The sequence below is a fragment of the Coloeus monedula genome, assembly GCF_965178545.1.
Source record: "Coloeus monedula genome assembly, chromosome: 15".
NCBI classification, from domain to species: domain Eukaryota; kingdom Metazoa; phylum Chordata; class Aves; order Passeriformes; family Corvidae; genus Coloeus; species Coloeus monedula.
In genome coordinates this window covers 18,692,413-18,716,140 of record NC_138795.1, presented here as the reverse complement: position 1 = coordinate 18,716,140, position 23,728 = coordinate 18,692,413, and the positions used below count along the sequence as shown (strand labels likewise).

The following is a 23,728-nucleotide window of genomic DNA, read 5'->3' as shown; positions in this document are numbered from 1 at the left end:
GTGCCGCCGGGCGGGCTCCGAGCGCAGCGCCCGTGCCCGGCAGGTCCGTCCCGCTCGCTGACGCTGCCGGAGAAACGATTCGGAGCGTTGCGGTAATTGAATACTAAGGTTTAAAAACTAATCAAGTCCTTCCTGTCACCGCTCCGGCATCCCGGGCTCGCCCTGCCAGGTGCTGATCAAATGCCATTACATTCTATTAACAGGGAAATTCTATTCCCTGTTTTCATTTCCCTTTATAAGAGGGAACTAAGTAAATGCACTGAGCGTTATTTAATTGTTAACGCCTTGAGTCCCGTTCGGCCGTCAGGGACCGGCTGCAAACACGCTCGGCGGCCGCGCCGGGCTCTGCAAATTAAGCCCAAACGGAATCTCGCCCTGTAGGGTCCGGGACGCCCCCCAGCCCGGCCCCGGGCACGGCCTCGGCCCGCCGCTCCGCGCTGCCGTCGGGGCGGGAGCCTGGGCAGCCGCGGGCTGCGGGGACCGAGTCCCGCCTCGCAGGGTGGCCTCGGGCCGTCGGGGGTCGCGGTTCGGGCGGGCCGGGGCCGGGGCCGGGGCCGGGGCCGGGGCCGGGGCCTGGGGGGGGAGCGGCGCCCCCGACGTGCGGCCTCGGCCCCGCCCCCGCCCCGCGCGGGGCCATTGTTCGCGCGCCCCTGTGATGTCACCGCGGCGGCGGCGCCCCCGCGCCCGGGCGCGAGGCCGGTGCGGAGCGGCGGCAGCCAATGGGCGCGCGGAGGGCGGGCGGCGGCGGCCAATGGCGGCGGCGGGGGCGCACGCGGCGCGGGGCGCGCGGCGGCCCCCGGGCGGTGACGGGGCGGCGCGCGCGCGCTCCGCAAAGTTTGGTGTCGGCGGCGGGTCCGGCCGGGCCGCGAGCGCAGCGCGAGCGGCGGCGCCTCCACAGCGGCGCGAGGGCGGCGGTGGCGGAGGATGGACCCGCCGAGGATGGACCCGCCAGGGCCGGCGCAGGGCCAGCACCAGCACGAGCCCATCAGCTTCGGCATCGACCAGATCCTCAACAGCCCCGAGCAGGACAGCGCTCCCCCGCCGCCCCCCCGGGGCCCCGACGGCGCGACCTTCCTGGGCGGCCCCGGCGGCCGCGGCGGCGCGCCCTACCCGGCCCTGCCGGCCCCCTTCCCGGCCATCGCCGCGCCCTTCGAGGACTCGGGATCGTACAGTGTGAACCTCAGCCTGGCCCCGGCCGGCGTGATCCGGGTGCCGGCGCACAGGCCCATCCCCGGGGCCGTGCCGCCGCCCATCTCCAGCGCCATCCCGGCCATGCCCGCCGTGCCCAGTCTGGGCAGCCTCAACTTCCCCTGGATGGAGAGCAGCCGGCGCTTCGTCAAGGACAGGTTCACAGGTAAGGCGCCGGGGCGGAGCGGGCGAGCCGGCTCCCGACAACGAACGGAAGGGCCAATAAAAAATATAAAACGAAATAATAACAGTAATGCGAATAAGAATAAAAGCAAAGGCGGCCGCTGGATGCTTCCCTCCCCCGCGCTCGCAGCGAGCCGAAAAATCGCTCTCCTCACGGCGTGGATAGCGCCGGGCGCCCCGGGGGGCTGCCGGGCCCCCCTCGCCACCGCAGCCCTTCGACGAGAGGTGGAAGCGGGACCCCGGGGAGCCGCGGTCCCCCCGGGGGCCGGCGGGGCGCGGGCGGCCGGCGGGCAGAGCGGCGGCCCCGGGGGGGCGGCCGGCACCGTGCGGGCGCGGGGCTGACCCCTGTGCTTCCCACCCGGGCAGCGGCGGCGGCGCTGACGCCCTTCACGGTGACACGGCGCATCGGGCATCCCTACCAGAACCGGACTCCGCCGAAGCGCAAGAAACCGCGGACATCCTTCTCCCGGGTGCAGATCTGCGAGCTGGAGAAGCGCTTCCATCGGCAGAAGTACCTGGCCTCGGCCGAGCGCGCTGCCCTCGCCAAGTCCCTCAAGATGACGGACGCCCAGGTGAAGACCTGGTTCCAGAATCGGCGCACCAAGTGGCGGTGAGTCCCGTGTCCCCGGAGCCGTCCCGTTCTGCCGCCGCCCCCGGCGGCGTCCCCCGCCCGCCGCCCCGCGAGTCCCGCTCCGGCCGGGATCGCCCCCCTTGCCAGCTCCTGTCAGCCAAACCACTGGGGGTGAATTTTTATTATTACAATATCATAATTATTATTGTCATTATCTTTATATATTTCTTTTTTAATAGTCCCCCATTCGGAAAACGGGGGATTATTCGTAAAAACGAGGGATTATTCGAAATAACAGGGAATCGTTTGAAGAAACGGGGAAATAGTTTGAAAAAAAAAATCGGGGGAATGCTGGGAGAAAACGGGGGAATATTTAGAAACGGGATTACTGGGAAACGGCGGGTTTCCAGGCTCTTCCCGCGGCCCGCAGTCCCTCCGTTGGCGGTCAAGCGGTGGCCGCCCGCCCGGCGGTGCCTGGCCCCGGAAGGACGCGCCGGCTGCCCTGCCTGGTTCCCGCGGCCGCGGGCCCGGCCCCGGGCCGGCCGCTCCCCGCGGAGTCCCGGGCGGAGCGTGCCCCGTGTCCCGGCGCGGGCTGAGCGTGTCCCCCGGCAGGCGGCAGACGGCGGAGGAGCGGGAGGCCGAGCGGCAGCAGGCGAGCCGGCTGATGCTGCAGCTGCAGCACGACGCCTTCCAGAAGTCGCTGAACGAGTCGATCCAGCCCGACCCGCTGTGCCTGCACAACTCGTCGCTGTTCGCGCTGCAGAACCTGCAGCCCTGGGAGGAGGAGAGCGCCAAGATCCCCCCGGTCACCTCCCTCGTCTGAGCCCGGCAGCCAGGGCACGCAGCGGACTGGCCGGCGGAGCGCGGCCGGCGGCTCCCCCTGCCCCGGGGCCGCGGCTCCCCTCGACGGGGCGGGTGGCGGGGCGGCGAGTGGCGCCCGCGGGGCCGAGACCGGGATCGGGTCCTGCCGGAGCCGGGGCCGGAGCCGTTTCCCCGAGGCCGGCGCAGAGCGGAGCCGCTTGTATATTTGTGTCGATGTTCCACTAGGAAGGGAAATATGTCACTTTTTGTAAGAAGTGTTAATACTTTAATTTATTTATGCATCGAGATTTTGGGCACTATTAATATGGAATTATATAAAACCTCGATTATTTATATCGAAATCTGAACATAGGTATTTTGTGTTGGCTTTGGAACAAAAGGCTATTTTTTTTTTCCTGTTCTGAGGATAGTGTAAAGAAAAAAAATACCTCCCTATCACTTAGCGGAGGGGACTCGGTGGAGCCGGTGATGACTCATTAGCTTCGGAAACCCTATTAAACTGAAAAGCGGTAGCTCCCATCTGTCCCAGGTGAAGTTAATGTCAGCTGTAATTTATTCACCGTAGTAATAAGGGCTCCTTCCAGGCACCACACGCCGTTCTGTCCTCACCTTCCCAGCCGATGAGCTTTAGCGCCCCGAAACAGCACTCGCTCCCTGCGCCACCGGCTCTCGAGAAAGCGCCTTATGTTTCATAATAAAGAAGATTTGGGGTTGACACAGACCATGTATAATACTTTGTACTTGCCGAGACGTGTAAATAAACGTTTTCTTTACAAACGTCTCTCCGCTTCCTGCCTGCCGCCGCGCCGGGGAGAGCCGAGCCGAGCCCGCCGGGCCGGGTGCTGCGTGCCGGGCGGCAGCCGGCGGACGCTCGGCGAACACGAAGGAGAGAAGCCGAAATGAGGGCGGCGAGAGGACCGGGGAGCGGGGCCGGGACGGCGGGCGGATTCGGAGCTGGGCTCCGGCGGCGGGGCCGGCGCGGTTGTGCGCGGTGCTGTCGCTCTCTCCGCCGGTGCGGGGGAAGCGGCCGGGAGCGATCCCGGCTTTGGGACGCGGTCGGCAGCGCCGCGTGGGAGCGAGGGGCGGCCGGGCGGGAGGAGTGCGGGGCCGTCGCTCCCCGGAGCAGGCGCCGGTGCAGGCCCCGCCGGTCCCCGGTAATTTCTCCCCGCCAGCCACGCGGTCCCGGCGCGCCCGCCGGAGCAGCCCGGCGGTTTTCGTTTTGCTGCCTTTTCTGCGCGCACCGCGCCGGCAGCGGGGCGGCGGTGGCTGCGGCCGAGGTTCCCGGTGCTCACCCCCAGCACCGTTGTGCAGGGAGATTTTTCAGAACAACCTCCCGTAGTTTTCGGGCCCGGTGCCCCGGCCTCCACCAGCGGGGGAAGCTGCAAAAATGACGTTTTTAGAAAGCAGCCACGGCCAGGCGGGTTTCCCCTGGCCATGGGCAGGAGCCGGCGCTCCCGTGGCCGCGTTCCCGGGAGGAGGGGGCTCTGCCGCTTCCACGGCCGCAGCCCGGCCTCGGTCACCGGGAGGCTGCAGGAGCGTAACGCCGTTCCCGGGCTCGCTGGTCCCGGTCCCGGCTGCGGCACAGGGCAGTTCAGGGCCAGGCAGCCACGCAGGGCGAGGGACGGAGAAAATATTTCCCTAACTGGTTCTTTTCTCAGCGGTACCAGGGCACGGGCTCCAGCCGATTTGGTTTGTCGGGGGCAGGCTGTGGAGATCCCACGGCAGGGCCAAATCCAGTCACACCGGGGTGATGGTGCTGGGGCCGTGCAGCTGCCCGACTGGCGCCGTTCACCAGCCAGAATGGGCAGCCTAAGCTGAAACACCGATCGAGGGGAGGTCTCTGGCAGAGAAGGAAGAAAAAACTACGGGGAAATCTATACCGGGCGACAGGGTGCGAGGGACGGCCGCACTCCGGTCCGCTGTCCCCACCAGCGCCCCGCCACTGCTGCGCCCCAGCCCCAGCCCGGCCCTGTTCGGTGCATTCGTTATCCCACCGCCCTTGGCCGCGCGGCGATGCCGGGACTGCCGGCCCTCGGCGTTCTCCCCCGCATCAGCACTGAACGCGGGGAGGAGAGGGAGAGAACCCCCTGGTACCGTGCACAGAGCAGCCCCGAGAAACCCGAGTGTTACTGAAAGCGTGGAAGAATCCAGCTCTGAGTGGGGATGGCATACACGGGCACACATATTCACGTGTGTGTTGGTGTTGCGTTCTATCTCCACCGTCGAACATCCATAAAGTGCGTTTTGTTCAACACATCATTGTTCTTTAACTGTTCGAACACCCCATAACTATAAACTTCTATGTTCCCAATTTCCCTGCAGTTTTTCCCAAAATGCTGTGGGAGCAGTGTATTTGCGGGGAGCAAAATGCTGCTGCGTTCTGCAGGAACCGGCTTTGTGACGGGCGGGGATCCTGCGCAAAGCCACGGGGTGCTCACAGCCTGTAATGAACGGCAGTGCCAAGTGGGTCCGAACTCGGCAGTGACAGCCCAGGGGTCCCCTCGCCGCCGCTGCCCGTGGGCAGTGCCACAGGCAGCAGCATTGAGCCTCGGGGCACCCCAGTTTCTCAAAGGATTTAATAAACCACAACCAAACTTCCATTTCAGCTATTTGAGTAGTCATCAAATAGCGGGATTTATGTCCCGGGAGCTGCCTTGGGCTTGCTGGAGTCTGTGGCTGGTGTCTTTGTTCCCGAGGAGCTGTCTCGAGGTGCGTTTTGAGCTGTGCTGAGGACGAGGGACACAGGCTGCCTCGTGCATCCGTGTCTTGTAAGACAAGAGCGCGTGGGCGGTACAGAGGTTCCGATGTGCGCGGTCGTGCTGAAGGGGACACGAGCGGGGGTTACCTCCAATTACTCTGTCCAGCTAATCCAGTGTTTACAGGAGCCTCAGGGAAACACCAGTTGGAACAAACACACGGTATTTCTCCCCGTGGATGAGAGCAGTGTTCCCTGCCAGCCTGGTTCAGGTGTGACAGGATTGTCTGATGGTCCCTGCTGTGTCTCTCTGAAGGTCAATCAACAGAGAGAGACACCTGAAGGGGCCTACACAGACTTTAGACCCTACCAGCTTGAGTCTTTTCGTCCCAAGAATTGTAATTGTGGAGCATGTGGCTGCCTGGTGGAGGAGAGGACACATTTTGGGGATGGGCTGGCTGTTGTCCTGATCCTGTTGATTGTCCTGTCCACATTTTGCACTCGGACTATGGGGTGGGCAACTTAAGTCGAGCTGTTGTGTATGGGCAGCTGTTTGACTTCCCAGTTTCTGAAACGCCCTTCTTGCAGCACAGGCCCTGGCTAGTTGTGGGGGAGCATGGTTCACCTCTCACCCTCCCACTCATCACTAAATGCTCCTTTACCTCCATGGGAGACTCCTCAAAGCACTGCAGTCAGCCGAGGAGGAGATCAGTGTGTGCAGGCAGGGTGAGGGCAGCAGCAGCTCCTGCAGCAGTATTGCAGCATGGCTGTTTCAGGGGGAGTCATTTAAGTGTAGGCAGTGAAAGTCATGATGGAGATGTGGTCTGAGAGTGCTGAAGATGCTGCACATCCCATCAAGATGAGTTTTAATCTGTTGATGCTTGATGCTGCTATGAAATTGATAATTCTTAGCATTTGGATGATCTTTCCAAAGCAGTCTTAAATCTGCAAGTGAAATATCTCTGTGAATTTATGTTTTGAAAAGCCCATGCTATGTACCTAAACTCCTCTGTTTGGAAGCTTTAAGCCCAGAAAAACTTGTCTTTATTGAACAAGGATGGAGAAATGCAAGGAGAATTAAGGATTATTGAACTGTCAGTGGGACTTAATTTTGGACAGGTCGTTTTCCAAGCTTTGCTTAATTGTGCGTGTGAATGGTCTCCCAGGTATGGCTGAGCAGCTCCGTGGGTGGATGCACAAGGCAGAGTTTGGCGTGACTGGAGGAACATTGACCATGTCCTCAGAGCTCCTCCTGGCTTTGCTTAAGCCCCAGCCCGAAGCAGCCCCTGTGCCATGCCCTCATGCACAAACCCTCTCTGGATAAAAATGGCTCCACAATTTGCCTCTCTAAGCATTATTTTGTGCCCAGGGTATTAGATGTTACAAAGTAATGCATGGTGATCAAATCTGTATAGGCAATTCTTTTCCTAAATGGGCCCTAAAATCAATGGGTTATTAGCTCTCCTCCACTCCGTGATGAAAGCGTGGTCCTGTTAAACATGCAAACTACACAATATTCAATGCTTTGGTTTACAAAAGTGTTTTGCTCAGCTAGGTCATAATTTAGCTCATTTATAGCTGACATAAATAACACTGAGATTAACATCACACCTCTGAACTTTCCTCGAAGCATGTATTTCTGCACCGAAATCATCCCCGCTGCCGAAGAGTAATAATTTAAGGGCTGTGACTCACCCAGGTGAGCACTTGCTCACGTAGCTGCTCCTCCTCAGTCAGTAGACTCCCTCCTTACGTGTTGCCTGAGTGAGTTGGACCAGGTGGATGAAGTACTTGCTTCTGTGCAGGTGGGCATTTTTTGAGGAAGAGGTATTTACACCATTGTTTTTGGCTATTTGGAGCATTTCCCTTCAACACCATGTGTTTCCCTTGCCCACTCTTTTGAGTCTTTTAAGCTCCTAACTTTTTCCTCATGCAGCAGAATATTTCTGCTTGGTGCCCACTTGTTTCTGGGTATCCGAGTTTGCCTCTTGGAGGCACCCAGGTGGCTTTGATGGGCAGAGCTATAGTGCAGTTTGTGGCAGTTTGCCACCCATGTGCTTTCCCCCCCTTTTTGATGGGGTCTCAGCATTTCTAGACATTTCAGAGCCCTTAAAAACCTGTTGTTAAGGTCAGAGCAGTAATGGTATTTAGATATATACTCCCATGAATTTAATTTTAGGATAAGAAATAAAATATTCTTTCCAGATCATTGTGACAATAGGAGCCAGCTGTATAAAGGTATCTCTGCATCGTCCATTCAGAAATGTCCATGTGTCCTTTGTAGGATGTGCCCAGAGCTGGAATGCTGGGAGCAGGAAGCAGAGATGTTTGAGAGGGATCTCGTGCTCTTTGGGCAGCACAGATGGAAGTTTCCACACCTCTGCAGGAGAGGTGTGAGCTGTGCTCTGCCTCAGCCCCATGGACTGTGTGATCACAGAATCCCAGAATGGTTTGGGTGGGAAGGGACCTTAAAGCTCATCCTGTTCCACCCCTGCCAAGGGCAGGGACACCTCCCACTGTCCCAGGCTGCTCCAAGCCCCGTCCAGCCTGGCCTGGGACATTTTGGTGCAGGTGATGCTGGGTGTCCACAGACTGTGCTCCACCGAGTGGGGCCTGAGCTGGCTGGGGTGCTGAGTGGGGTAGCCTCTAAACACCCTCACAAACTCAGACCTTAGGCCATTCTTCAAAAGATAAAAATAAAACAAAAAGAGTGAAATCTGCCTGTGGACAGTGGACTCCCAGAGATCTCCCAGTAGCATCTGCAGTACCCATACAGACATCAAGGGTGCTGTGCTGGTCCTTGGTGAATGTTCTGAGCTAAGCCTGCAAATATTTACCTCCTGGGAGTCCAAGGGAGTGATTTTGCTCCTCTTTGGAGCATCTCCCACTTCCACATGAAGAGGCAGAGAGAGCAGGATGTTGTTATTTACCAGCATGTGGGATTTGCTGGGTCCTTTGCTGCTGCTCTGCCCGGTGGCAGGACCACAGGAATCAGACCCAGCTTCTTCCGTCCCTGTGCCTGCCAGCCCAACAAAACTGTACCTGTGCCTCATCCTAGCTTGGGCCAGTTTGCTGGAATGGGCAGAAAACTGCCCTGTGTCCAGCTCTGCTGCACATCTGAGCTCCTTGAATGAGTCTCTTCCCCTCATCAGGTAATTCTGGGTGTTACATGTTGGCAGTGAGATGCATTTCACCCCATGCTATGGCTGGCTTCCTTCAGGAACTAATCCAGGTAGGAAGCAGTGCCATGGCAGATCAGTGTGAGCCCCATGCCCTGGTGAAGGTCCTCACGTTTGGCAGGAGGTTGGGCTGTCTGGTCCCTCACCTGTGTGCCTGAACCTCCAGCTCCCTGTTCAGGTGAATCTGCATTCTTATATACTTATTAGGGACACCAGGCATGATCTCCTTGCCTTGGCTTTATTATCTTTCATCTTTGGACTGAGTAGCAGCTGATGGAGGGGATAAAATGCCTACCATGGCTTGCCTATAGTAGTACTAGGCTTCTTCAATCTTTTGAAAACATAAGGTCATCAACCCCTGCCAGACCCCTTAAATGACTTAAACTCAATGCCACAAGTGTTCCAGAATGCCCAAATGATCCCATTAATTTGGCATCCAGTATATGCTGCATTATACATACCGACTTCCATTGGCACATGCCACATCCAATCCATTAGTTGTGCACAAATGCACTTAAGTTTTTTATTGCTCTTAGTTTTGTGTCATCAGCAAAGAAAGGTAAAGTTGATCTTCATCTAAATCACTGACATGGATTATTGCAATTGATTACAACGAAGAAAGAGCTTTTCAAGTTTTAAAGTTATGTTGTCTTTTATTTCCCCAAGTAGTAATCTGTACTGTTTAAGTTATTGCACAAGAACCATCTCAGTAAGAGCTGCCCGTATTACATTCCTTGTTGACAACATTTGTGTGCTAGGCTGTCATGATTCCCCAGTTCTGCACAGAACTTTTATTCCTTCTGGTGGCAGAAAGGCACTCGATGTTCTTTGCTCAATCCAGACGGAGAAGGAAGAAGAGGAGCATTAGCTGAAGCTAATGTTTGGGAAGTTGTGTTTTAATCTGTGATTAGAAAAATCCTATTTTATTTATAGTTTAATCCACCATTCTTCCCAATCTTAGCCTCCTAACTGGGCTAGTGTGTTACCCATCTCAGGACACTTGTGACACCCAGGTATCCAGAGAGCAGCACACAAGGGAAGGATGTGACCCAGCTTCACGTCATTTTTCTGACCAGTGATTATGTACAACTGCAAGAAAAATGAAGGAAGGTGTCTGTCTTCCCAAATCACCCTGCTTGCCCTGTGCCAGAACTGCTCTGTGCACTTGGGCACTGCTTTACAGCTTGCTGTTCCCAGCATTTACGCTTGTGCCTTTCTCAGGCAGAAACTTGCACCCAAACTCATCCCAGCACAGCTCAGGAGTCCTGTTGAAGTTACGTGGTTAAAATCAACTCTGTGTTTGCAAGAGTAATGCCTCAGCTTGAATTCAAGGTGCTGAACTCCAGGTACTTTCACAGGGCAGTAGGTGCCAACACGGTTGTGAAAGACCCTCTGCATCTTCAGGGCAGCCTGGCAGTGCCTCTCCTCTGCTTCTCTCCACTGCTTCAGGTCTCTTCAAAACTCCACACCAGCTCTAAGGGCATCAGTTCTTAAAACATAACCCTGAAACTCAACTGAAGGACTAATTATTAGTTAATAAAGCTTGTGGTTTATGGACTGCAGTGATAGAGAAGCCTGGCTCAGTATGGAGCTGTTAAACACCAGGGCTGCTGGAACGGTCCGGCTGTTCTCATCCGAGTGAGAGGGCCAGCCCTTCAGAGAGTGTAAATCAGCAAAGATCCATTAACTTCAGTGGATCTCATCTACTGTACATCAGCTGAGGACATGACCCTGAGAACTTAATTGGTGGTATGATATAAAGACATTACAGTCTCTCCTCTTGTTCACCCGCACACGCCGTTCCCATTACTGGTAATGGGAGCAGCCTGTAGGGGAACGCACAGCCGGGGTGGGCACGGCTGGTGCCAGCCCCAGGCTGCTCCCACCAGGGCTGCTGCTCTGTTAAGCTGCTCCTGGCCTCCAGAGAGCCCATGCTCTCAAATGGAGTAGGAAACCAAGGCAAAACAGTTAATAATTAAAGAAGTCTTCGACTCCCTTGGACTGGTGGGACAGAGCAAGAGCTTCGAGGCCGCCTGCGAGGGCTGGGCGTGTGCTGCGGGCCGTGCCAGGCGGGCACCCCGCCAGCAGGGCATGAGGCTGGAGTGGCTGGGGAGCAGCTTCTGTCATGCCATCGCTGCAGGTAGGTATGGCATGAACCATGGTGTGAGCTGTGTTTCCCTTGGAAATCAGGAAAATAGGGAATTTTAGCACAGCAGAAAATGTTTGTCGGGCTGGGCAAAAGGTATTCCAGGAGGAGCCTGGGATGAAGCCTCCTGACTGCAGCCCACAGGCAGAGGCTCCAGGCTTGGCTGTTCCTCCATGCCAGCTCTTCTCCTGTACCACCCAAACGTGTGCCCAACTCTGGCTCTGGAGCACAGGAGAAGCAGAGAAGATGGGGATGCTTCAGCTGTCACAGAGCTGCAGACTGGGAGGAGGAAAAGAGTGATCCTTCAAGATCTTTCATCAAGTCCCTTTTCTCATGTCTTTTCTACCCTTGAGGTTGGCACACGGGCAGGCAGGTGGGTGCATCTGCAGGGTGATGTGTAGGAGATGATTCCTTCACAGGCAGCAGAGACATTGTGGTAATTCATCTTGTTTTGGTTGCGGCACCTAAAAATCTCTTTGGTGAGCTGCAGTCCTGCACCCTGTTTCGTGGATTATCCTAATCTGTGCTCCTGAACAAACCATCAAAGCAGTAGTTAGTCACACTTTTCCTGGAAATTCTAAAAATATTCTTTTTCGTCCTTGTGACATGTCTTCTGTGGGCATCCTGTCTCCATGTTGCCTTTCTGCTCCTGGCTGAGGCATGTGTTGTTGTCTCTCAGGTCACAGCCTGCCTATTTCTGGTCTTGTGCAGCTCCTCAGCCTTTATTTTCAGTCAGCTTTGGCAGCTTCCGAGCCCCCTGCTCCCGGGTTTCCTCTGTTCCCAGCTTTCCTCTCCGCACAGGTGCATGGTTGCTCTCCGCCTGGAGCCAAGAGACCCCTCAGCATTTTACTGCTTGAATGGCACCCCAACGTTGCTCTGTCTTCTTTTTGTAGGGTTGCAGGGAAAAAAAAAAGTGGGATGTTGCATCTTGCCCAGAGAAGCTGAGATGGGTAATTGATTCTGAAAGCAGTTTGCACAGTCGGGGACTCGCTCGCTGAAGCTGTCGCGTTGCACTGGGGAGCTCTGCTGTTTCGGTGCTCCAGCGGAGCAGCTGTTGTACCCAGCATTGCTTCCAGATTGTCACGGGCTGTGGAGGTTCCCCTGTCCTCAGACTGTTCATCAGGAATGCTTTCAACTTGACGTTGTCCCCTTTATTCAGCAGGAGGCCAATGGCGGATGTGGGGCCTGTGGGGAAGGAGCCTTTTCTGTGTTGAAAACATCAGGGTTAATGGTTTCACTTTGAAACTCCATTTTAGAGCCTTCGAGCCCAGGGCTTACATGCCCTGTGCTACCTCCCCATGTGGCAAAAGGAGACTGTCTCTGAGAGCCCAAGCAGGGAAGAAGCCTTTTCCACCCCTTCTAGGCTGAAATATTTTGGAGTACTTGGAATAAGTGAATTGCTCAGGATAAAAACACTTGCAGGACCTTTTTGGAGATCTGAAATGTGATCCTCCTCTAAATCATCAAGGGTAGAAATTGTAGGGGTTTAGGGGTTTTTTTCTGCCCTGTCATGCTTGTGGCTTTCCTACATTGATCTCTGTGAAGTTGACCTTCTCTGTCTCCAGCCAAGTGCTCAGAGGGGAAAGGAAGTACCTCTGCTGCATGGAGGGGCTGGGGTGAAACCTCTGCCCCTTTTCACTGCCATACTCAGTAAGACAGGGAAAATAAAGCAGCCTGTGTCCCTTCCTCATGTCAGGACTTTCCTGCAAATTGCATGCAGTTTTTCAAAAACGTTCTTAGATGGGGCTTCCAACCCCTGTGTGACTGACTGTCAAACTGCTCCGAGGGAGATCCTTCTGGCACGAATCTCCTGTTTTCCAATTAAAGGTTTAGCTTCCTGTACTGTTCAAGATTCACATGGACAATTGGTTTTCCCTGTTTTCTCTGCAGAGTCCCCAGACAGGTGTGCGAAGGCAGTTGCCTTTGTCACACCACGCACAGCAGAGCCTGTCAGCCCTTTGTCACATCCAGGCTTGTGGTCCTACAGCTCAGATGAGCCTTCCATGAGTGGGAGCTAAACCAGAGGAAACCAGGTTGAAGTGCACAACACAAATCACTGTTCACTAGTTCAGATGGGAAAAAGAGACCCTCCCTCAGTCTTGTCCATTTCTATTTACTTCTGCTTCCTTACTTGCTTTGGATGCCAGTCTGCAGTTGCCCAGCTGCAGCTGGAACACCTCCCATAGTGCTGGCTCGTCTTCTCAGTGGTGTTTGTTGCTTTGCTCTTTGTCTTCTTCTCTGGCCAAGACTTTTCCTTCTTATCAATTAAGATTAACAATGGGGCAGAGGCAGAAATGCACAAGGTGAGATCCACGCTCTGGCCACGTTGGTTGTGGCACTGAGGTGGGAAAGCTCTGAGGGGTTGAGGGTGAATGGGGCACGAGCTGGTGGGACTGGAGGGCAGAAAGCGATGGAAATGCAGCAAGTGGGAAAGGTGAAGGGGAACATCAGAGAAAGGAAACATCCCGGACCTCCGTGCATGCACAGAAAACTGAGAAGGAGGGGGCAAGCCGGGAATGAACAAGAAGAGCAAAGCTGGAGGTGGGAGTGATGGGAACACCTGGGAGAGAGCGGGGAAGGGCTGTGCAGAGCTGCAGTGGTGGGGAAGAGACATGAGGATCCCTGGAGCGGTTGGAAGCTCTGCCGTAGGGCTTTGCTGGACTTTCAGGTGGAAAATGAATGTTTTTTGTGTTTAAAACCTCAGTGGGATGTATGTGAGCAAGCAACTGGGTACTGCCTTAGAAATGGAGATGGCTTGGCATGAGTTCCTGCGGAGGAGCAGCGGGGGAGTGCACAGCGCACTGTGCAGTGTTTGGATAGCGAGCACTGGGACAGCTCCGTGGTGAAATCACCAGCCCACTGGGCAAGACAGAAAACAAAAAAAACGGGTAAAACACGGCAAGAAGGACTCAAAAACCCTGCAGAGTGCAGTAAGCAGTGGTTACAGAACAGCTGAAGAAAGTGGGTAGAAGCAAGAGAGAGAAATGGGGCCTGAGGAAATGCAGGCGAACCCCCCAGAACAGCAGGAAGCTCCGAGAAGCGGCTCCAGCAGCGCCTCGCAGCGAGCGGCTGGAGCACGGCCGGGCGGAGCGGGGCCGCGGCTGCCCAGCCGACATCTGCTCTCGGTGACAATAGCACGGCCTGACAAGTTCATTGTGGCTCGGCACGGGGCAGCAGGTGGGAGAGGCAGTGTGTGCGGCCACCTGCTCGCCGCCTGTGTGCCCGTCCCCCGGGGCTGCCGCGGGAGCTCCGCTGCATTCAGCCCCCGAGGGGCGGCCGGGGCTGCCCCCAGGTAGGGAGGGAGGCTGACACCCGCTGATGGGGGCTGTGCTGCAGGGGGGGCTCTTAAAGTAGCTGTGGAAGGGTCGAGCTTTTACCTTTTATAGATTTCACTTGCGTAGAGAGCAGCGGGGTTTTTTTCCTCATTCCAGAAAAATAAATCTCCTTTAAGATAATCTTTGTGTCTGGAATTTAGTGACGTGTCATGGAAGGCTCAAACATGTATGAAAATAGATGAGGCAAAAACAAAGCAGCCAAGCCAAATCCTACACCTGTAACTCTTCCTGAACGCACCAGGCAGTGGGAGAGCTCAGCTGCTCCCAGCGCTTGGCTGGTGCCGCCTGAATGTCATTAGTGTACAATGGGGTTTGATCGGAATTGGCATCGCTCTTGCCAGGGAGTGAATGGGCAGAGAGCGACTGAAGGAGCAGAGGATGCAGCCTCCTGCACCGAGCTCAGTAAGTACTCGAGCAACAGTCAGCTCTGGTTTAGAGGCCAAAGTCAATTGTGAATAACACCAATAAACTCGGGCTGTGCACTCCCGATCAGCCCTGCCGTAGCCCAGGGAGAGCCAGGAGGGAATTTTCCCCTTTCTCTCTGTGTAAGTGCCAGGAACAGCGGGATCTGTCAGATTCGGGGCAGCATGAGGAACTCGCTGTGTCGTGATGTTTGCTGCACAAGTCTTTTCGGAGCTCTTCGACGATTCCTCCTATGCCGGGACAGGGCGTTCATGGAGCTCCTCTGATTTACCGAAAATCTGGCTCACGGGCCCCATTTCACAATGCCGTTGGCTGCCAAATGCTTCAGTGCACGTTTCAGTTTGAGTTTTCGTCTTGATGAGTGCACGCGTTGAGTTTCGCTGGTTGCGCGTACAAAGGCTGCTCCGGACCGAGCCCCGAGCGGGGGCGGCTCCCGGGGCTGCGGCTGCCGGGGCTCAGGGACCCCCCCGGGGCTCAGGGACCCCCCCGGGCTCAGGGACCCCCCCGGGGCTCAGGGACCCCCCCCGGGCTCAGGGACCCCCCCCGGGCTCTGTGCGCCGCTCGAGGGCCGTGCTGCAGAGGATGCCCTCGGGCTGAGCTGCGCACAGCTGCGGGGAGCAAACACAGAGCCGACCGCACAAATTCCACTTCTATCTATGGTGGCACTAAAATAGCAGGCTTGCTTCTGGTGCGACAGCCAAAACACCCGCTAATGGGGAGGGGAAAGAGAAGCTGGAAATGTCGCTGCCTTCACGCAAAAGCCAAGCTCCACGTTGCTCGTTTTGATGCCAGATACGGTATGGCAGAGCTGGTTTCACAGAACAGCTGCTGGGAGCTCAAGGGGGTGCAGCACCTTTCAGGGGGGCACACTCCTCCTGTCCCCCCAGGTCTCCGGTCTTAAGCAGGTCTTAAAAAGGATTGCAAGGCTCGCTGCTTCAGCTGTGCTTGCCCAGCTCACGGAGCACAGCACTCGAGTTGTCTAATTAAAAATGTGTTGCCAGATTTCAAGGGATCTCAGGGTTAGAAGTTTTTTGGTACCAACCTCCGGCGTTTTAAGATGTTCGCTTAGAACAACAGGAAGATTTAAATGGGTGTTTAAAAAAACCCCTCAGCCTAAGGTATTTAGAGATTTGCTTTTAATTATGAAGAGTAAATTAAAATGTAGTTATTCCATGGCAAGGTCATCTTAATTCAGTGTCTAATTATACAGGTATTAAATTTCTCCCAAATAAAGCCTTATTTGAGCTAAGATAATTCGTTTAAAAAGTAATCCAGTCTTGAATGAAATATCCCTAATGATGAAGAATCGATTCAAAATTTAAGTGCTTAATCACAGCCACAATAAAAATTAATATATTGCTTTTTTTTTTTTTTTTTTTTTTTTTTTTTTTTTTTGCCTGGATTTGTATAATTTTAGCTTCCAGCCCTTGTTTGCTCAGTGCTGCTCAGTCCTACACAGGAGACTCAGTCCTACACAGGAGACTCAGGTTTACTTCACCTCCTGCTTTCTCTTTGTTCAACTTAACAAACTGCTTCCATCCTCTCTCTTTACTTCCAGAGGGATCTCTCCCGCTGGAAATGTGCTTTGCTGGAAGCCAAGGCAAAGTCCTGGAGCAGACGATGCTCTCAGGAATAAGTGTGGTGCTTCCCTGCTCCTCACAAATTCTGTTGAACAGCTTCAGTTTTTGTGCTGTGTGGTCCTTTTAGTGGCTGAATTAATCTTCCCAACATGGAAAATTAGCAACAAAATTAGCAACAGTCTGCAACCAGGATGGCTTGAGTTTGTTTCCCCAGGAAATTATACAAGTGACCTTATTTTATCTTGGGATGGTGTGCAACCACATCACAACCCAGAAACTAGTGGGGGACAATCTGGAGAGCTGAGACTCCTCCCAGCAGCTCTGAGAGCGTGAAGGAGTCGTTTTGGCAATGTGGGATAAGAACTGTAGTTAGATCTTGATTATGCTGAAGTGGGCAGGAGTGAAATAACTAAACCATAGATATTTGCTTTCTCCGGAGTTCCAGCGTTAACAGCCCATTCTGCAAGCAGGGCTACTTCATGTGTCAAGGATCCTGGATGTTTCAGATACGGGAAGTCTCAAGAATATTCATCTCTCTTATTCTCGAGATTCGGGATTAGTCTGAAACCAATTAAACTAAATTGTAACTCCTGAGCGGGGTTTGTTTGCCAGTTCCATGAGCACAGGCGCGGCGCCTCAGGGTGAAGCCAGTCCGGCTGTTTTGTGCCCGCGGGCCGGGCAGGGAGCGGGGTCGGGCATGAGGGCGATACCTGGGCCGGTCCCCGCTCCCCGGGCAGCGGCGGCGGCGCAGCGGGACCCGGTACCGCCCGTGCCGCCCTCGCTCAAAGGCGCTCTTGTCCTGCCTCGCCAAAATTTATTGGTGCGAGGGCTGGTAATTGATGGATCTGAAGGCTGCATTGTGGGGCTCTGCCGCCGGGAGAGGGGCGCGTTAATGGGGCATTGTGCGGGCCGCCCCGAGCCTGGCGAGCGCCGTCGGCTGGGAAAAGTTAGCAAGGAGCAGCCTTGTTCCGCCGGCGCTGCCTCCTCTGATTTACGGCGGCTCCCCTGCGCTCGGAAGTGCTGCGACATTCCCCAGTAAATAGGGATGTATGAACGATTCTCTTTCTCTCCTTTCCCTCCTCTTATCCACTCTTCCCAAATATGTAAACACTGAGCAGGCTTTATTCTTCTTCAATGATCATTCAATTGTCTCCAGACTGTATCTTTTGGTAAATTTATTGCTGGCTATTAAAAAAAAAAAAAAAAAAACCAAACAAAAAAACCCAACAACTCAAATGCATTTTGCATATTAACACGTAACTCTTGTTCCTGTCTGCTCAGTTTGGAAATGGTTGGATTGCTTTTATAAAGAAAAAAATGGCTAATAAAATTGGCCTCAGCACCGTTGCTTTGCAATTCTTATGAACAGTAAAGTGCCTCTTACAGTCATTGATGTTAAAAGCTATTTCTAAATTATGGTGCCATTTATTATCTCTAGTGTCCAAAGTAAGTTTAAATGATGCTTATAATTCATGTTTTACCAAATTTCCTTTTCCCCCTGAGGATACCTCTGATTAACTTATGCACATTTAAGCGCTTTTTAAATTCTTCTTTTATTGCCATTATGCTCTGAAAATCTCAGCGATTCTCAAAAATGGGTAATAAACTTGAGATAAAATGCTGTAGTTTTAGATCAATGCTGACATATCACTGTGGTGATTTCTTCAGAGCTAAAGTGATAATGCTTCATATTTACAGAATATATACTAGGTTATTACTACAGTATTACCATTTTGTTCTAAGATGAAATGAGTAATTTACCAATTTATTAAACAGTTACATTTAAGTATTGCTTAGGACATTACCACACCAATCTGTTTACTTAGCTTGAAGAGTTACCATTAAGAAACCCTGTTTATTTAGGTAAAATTTGTAATGATCGTCCCCTTCATTAAGAAACTTATTTTTCTGCAAGCCTAATTGCCTGGAAATGAGTTTCTCCTTATTTACTATGGTGAATTTTGCTAAGCCAGCTAAAACCATCACCCTCACAAGAAGTGCTGGAGAAATTAATAATACATACATGGAACAGTTTTAATTAGTATAATACCAAATGTTAATAAAAGATTTATGATCCAGTTAAAAGTTCTAATGATCACAACAGGAAAAGGGCTGAAATATGGTGGAGGTGATCTGTTAAAAATAAACAAATGCTGCCAAACTCTCCAAATCAAGGATAAAGGAGATTTTTTTTCTTCTTCTGCTCTTATGTGAGTCCTGGCTCAATGATCTGTAAGGTCAGGTTCTGACCCCATGGAAGCCAGAGTAAATCCAGAATGGGAAGAGGATAGCCGTGGGGGTTATCCTGTGTGACAGCAGGGCAGGAGACGCCCGGTGCAGGGGAAGATGCTGCATTTAACTCAGCTGGTGCCGCTGGGCTGGGAGCAGGCAGCTCCTGCCTGGGAGACCCAAACCCCAGCCAGCCCCAGGCAGGTTCAGCAGAGCTTCAGCATCACTGGCACAACCTTTAGCCCCATTCTAGGAAAATAGTTTGTGTTTTAAGTAGCTCAGAAGGCCAGCAGTGGAGGATGCAGACAGAACCAGCTTGGTTCCAGCCAAAGGCAGATGCAATAAACAGTGGCTGAATTTCCAGAGGTTATTTCCTCAAGAGGAGCAGACCAAAGAGCATCTCAAGTCACAAGTATCCCAGGTGCCCCTTGCAGCTCTGCTCGTGTGGAGCACAGACAGCCCCTGCCAAAGGCTGAGCCTGTGGCCGGCCAGCAGCGCAGACGGACGAGCCCTTGCAGACCTGGGCTGGCTGCTGCTGCTCGGGGAGGGCTGGTGAGAGAAGGCACCACAGCATCCATCTCAAGTCTTTGAACGTTGGAATGAGGATTTCAAGTAAGAGACCCTCTGTAACTGCATGGGGGTGTGGCTGGGGAAGGAGGTCTGTGGGGGGACATTGAGGGACATTGGTCACTGCTGAGATCTGCTCTGAGGGTATTTAGTCAGATGAGATAAATTAGGATCCTTCCTTAAACCCCCTGGAATGTGCCTGGCTGGGCATTTCACCTATATCTTCAAGATGAAGCCCCAAAATGTGATGTGGGAAACAAGAAGATTCAGAGCAGAAATGGATATTGCTTGCTTGGATTTGGGAGATTTTGGGGCAGGAACAAGTGGTGTGATCTTTACTGTTTTCTTGAATGCTGCCTGGATTTGTCTCGCAGCAGCACTGACAGGAGTGTGACCTCTGGCACAGTTTGTGGATGCTCAAAGGAAGTATCAGAAGCCAGTCTTGTGCTGCACCCCATCAAGGGGCTCAAACTCAGATGGCACATGCTGGATCTCATCCCTGCATGGGTCCAGCAGGAGCAGAGCCACTGTGCACGGATAACGCGTTACCCAGCCTGAGTACCAGCACAAGCCAGCAGTGGGACTCTGACCCAAGGGGCAGCAAGTGCACAGGGGAGCTGGGGATGGCATTCCCAGCAGATCTGCTCCAGCTGAAGGCCTGCCACTGGAGGATGAATGTAGAATGCATAAGATCACAGAATCATGGAATTAACTAGGTTGGAAAAGACCTTTGGGATCATTGAGTCCAAAATGAATGTCTTGCTGGTGGGGCTGGGCTTCCTTGCTGCATTGGGTGAGGCCAGTACTCCAGAACAAATGATTGATGGCAAAGTTCGTGTCAATAACAAAATTGGATGTCCTATCCCTGTCACAACCTTTGCTTTTGGAGCAGCGAATGGCTGAGCTGTAGTAAACCAGGAGCACTCCATCATTTCCTTTTGCCAGCTTGGGAAGGCATTGGTGAGCTCCTCTTGTTCCTCAGCGGTAAAACCCTTCCTTGCAGGGTACCGAGCCCTTCATCTTGACACTCAGCATGCTGGGGTGGATCTGCACTTCTGCTGGGGCCTGTTTCCTTTTTATAAATTCCTCTTGGGAAGTTCCCTGTGAAAAACCTGAACTGGAGTCCCAGGCTGAGTCTCCAGTGTTGCCTGTCCAGCCTGGGGATGTACTTGCTGTGCTCTGGAGAACAAATGAATGTCAAGAGATTTACTGAATTGTCTGGGCAACGCAGAGATTTTATTCATTCCTAAACTTCAGAATGTGACTTTCCTTATTTGTTCTTTCCAAGGCCAGAAAAGGAAATGCCATATTTATTCTTGCTAATGTAGCGATATTGATTAAGTCATAAAGCACATACAAATACATATTGACTCATATTACATTAAAGTATCTATCACTTACTACTTGTTCCTCAATAACACTATAGTTATATATAAAAAAATGCATTAAAATTGGCATTACCTCAAGGAAAGTAGGATCTGCCATCATTATTAATACTAGGTTTTAGTGGGGGAAAAAAAGCTTAAAAGAGGATGCAAGTGTTAAAAATGGAAACCCCCCTTCCTTTTCCCTGAACAGTGACCAGCTACTTGTGGCTGTCCCAATCATTCACTCACAGGTCCTGAGCTCTCAGGTCAGTACTTTGGTTGTGTTGGAAAACTTTGCTGTGGGTGGCGTCCTGCACTATGGGATGAGCGATGGATGCCCCTTCAGCATCAGCACATCCCTGCAGAGCTGGGGGTGTTGCTGTCCGTGCTTGGAAGGGGAGGGCAGGTCTGTGCTTGGCTGGGTGTTGGAGCACAGTGGGCAGCCTCCTGCCCAAAGCTGTGTTTGCAACTCATCTGTTCCCACTAAACTGATGTTTAAAGACTGAATTTAAAATTGAGATCCTCACAATCCCCACTTAATTCTAGAGGTTCCTCCCAGTGCTCTGCACCCTGTTTTCTGCCTCCCTAGGCTCTCAGGTGCCAGGATTTTGGCAGGTTTCAAACGCTGTCACAGACGACCTCACTCTGGTTGTGTGCTGCAGGCATTTGGCTGCATCCACGATGGCACACATGGGTGGTAGGGTGGCCCCTTGTTTGGGATCTGCTGGGGGCTCAGTGCCTCTTTCCCCAAAACGCTGATTGGACCTTGCGGGTCTGCAGATGGGATGGGCTCAGAGCAAGGACTTCCTGTGTTCACATGAAGGTACCCGCTCTGTACAGCAGCGAGGGTTTAGGGCTTCTTTCAGAAAACAGGGTCAAATTTCTGCAGTAATTTGAGTAGAAGAGGAACTTCAATCTGGGTCTTCATCATCCTAAAGACAGGATGACTTCCCTGTGTTTTGAGTGAGAAAAGACTCATGTGGTTCACAAGCTTGGGAGCAGGGAGAGCAGCCACAGCCACCCCCTGGTAGGAGCAGATTCCTCTCTCCACTGAGGACCCAAGAGCTTTGGTGCTTTCAGCTTCTGTCTTGATATATTGGATTTTGTCTCCTGGTCTTAAAAGTTGAACTTTACTCCCAGATATAACCTGGGAGTAAAATGCACAGGTGTTGGACAACCAGCCCATTACCCTTGCCTTGCGAGTCTCCAGGGTGGTGTGGGTGCTGCAGAAATTGTGCTCACCGTGCAGTGGGAGCCACTGGGTGCAGTGGGAAAGGGAACAGGCAGGTAGGGAGCATCCATCAGTGGATGGCAGTGGAAGGTGTGGAGGTTTAGAAATTCAGTACCCCCACCAGACTCTCCCAAGCCACACACAGCTCACTTGGTCCCCTCTTTCCCTCCACCTTCCTGCTCTGGAGGATGGAATTGAAAATTGGAGGCACAAAAGGTGAAGATCACAGGTGAGATAATAACATAATCATAGCATAACAAAAGCAATAAGATAATTTACTGGGAACAGCAATGAGATAAGAAAATGAACAGCAACAATATTAATAACAGAAGTATACAAAAGAGAAGGTGACTCAATGCAAAAATGCTCCCTGTGGAGCCCAAACAACGAACAAGGGTGGACAATGCCGCCACGTTTTCCCACTGGAAGCTGCGTCCTTCTTCTCAGAAGCCAGAGTGTCTTTTTTCCCTGGCTCCAACAATGACATGAACGTGGTATGGAATAACCTCCAGATCCTGGCCAAAATTAGGACAGAAAGGTAAACCTCATTTCTGGGATTATAAATAGGGCAGAAATTGCAGGAAGGGCACTCGGTTTCTTGCTGGGGGAAATCAAATATCTTTGGACTTCGGGGCTGGGCGAGGTGACTCTGATGAACACCCCAGGCTGATAAGGAACTGAGTGTAGCCAGGCTCCAGGAATCCTCAGGAGCTGCTGTGGCTGCTCCAGAGGAGGAACATGGCCATGGCAAGGGGGTGAGCAGAGGTGCCCAGGGATGGGCTGTGCTGCCTTGCTGCTTCTGCTCTGCAACGCCTCCAGGACCTGGAATTGTGCTGCAGGTGGATTGTGCAGAGATTTAAGGATTTCTGTTAGTTTTAAGAAGCTCGGTCTGTATGGGGATTTGGCTGCTGCTTCACACAACCTGGGAGGTTGCCTGAACATGTGCTGCCTTCTCATGTACAGCACTAAATTAATGAAACTAGAAGAGAAATTGTTTTAATACTCATATTTATTTTTTGCAGAATGTGCTTAGCCTTTTCTGTGCAAAGAAAAACTCCAGCAAAATACTGTCCACATGGCTATTTTATGCTTCTGCCTGTCTTTTCTTCTCTTTATAATTAGCCTAATATGATATCTGATCCCTGCTCTTTTTAGTGTTTGTGTGCCAGTCTGACAGCCCTAGTGCTGTTATTTCTTAGATAAGTTAATCACTTCTTAATGACTGGACAAGGTATCTTTATTTAACTGCATAAAGAGATTTAACTTTTCCCGTTAAGATGTGACCACTGGTTTATGTTTTGTTAATGACATGTAATGTTGGTGTAAGGCTCAGGTGGTACACACGTGTCAGAGAGGGCTTGGGCGTCTGGTTTTAGAGGCTGTGAAAGGGGTGGGGAGGAGGAACTTGTTCTCTATTAATCTGAATTTATTAGGAAAGCCCTCTTGCGAGCCTGGCTAGCTGCTGGTGCTGTTTCTTCACGGCCCAGTGTGTGGCCACAGGCTGGTACTGCAAAATCAGAGGTGGGTTTAAGTCACATCACCTCCCTTGTGCTTATGGTTGAACACATACAGAAGTGCTTATTTGCAACATTATTTTAAGTGCTTGCTGCAAGATTGTTGTAAGATTATTATCTTATAAGATTATAAGATTATCTTATAAGATTATCTTATAAGATTATAAACAAAATAAGCATTCCTAAAATGTGGAAGCACAAGGAGCGGTGCTCAGTTAGATCCATGTGTGAGCAGTGCACACAGAGGTCCCCATTTCCTTGTCAAGCTGTCCCCTGTGCTGGCACGGTGCTCAGGGGAGCAGGGCTGTCTGTGCCGGGCTGGTGGAAGCTGGAAGATGCTGCTGGCAGCAGGACTGGGGACAAGACAACTGAATTTAAAAGCTTGATCCTCTGACCCGTGAGATAAAGGGCCCAGACACAGAATGCTTCACCCTTGTGCAAAAATGTGCTTTCTGGGTAAGATGTACTCTGTAAAAATGAAAGAAGAGAATGAGGCCAGTGAGAATAGAGCAAAGCATTTATCTGAGCTCCAAGAAATTACTGGAGATTTGTCCAGGAACAAAACTCCCAGCACCTCTGAGCTTAGAGCTCGAGAATCCTCCACAAGCCTGCAGAAGTCAGGAGGGACTGGTTTGTACTGGTTTTATCTATCAACCCCCTGTGCACATGTGCTGTTGCGTTCTGGATGCAGCTCCAAG

At 52.6% G+C, this 23,728-nt stretch overlaps 1 protein-coding gene across 1 annotated transcript; it reads left to right on the top strand.

The window, feature by feature from the left end:
* Positions 1–939: 939 nt before the first annotated feature.
* Positions 940–2,765, top strand: TLX3 (T cell leukemia homeobox 3; the record flags this gene model as incomplete). Its single annotated transcript, XM_082291289.1, has 3 exons — positions 940–1,354; positions 1,738–1,981; positions 2,555–2,765. 3 exons carry the CDS (start codon positions 940–942, stop codon positions 2,763–2,765), a joined length of 870 nt encoding a protein of 289 aa, XP_082147415.1.
* Positions 2,766–23,728: the final 20,963 nt, after the last annotated feature.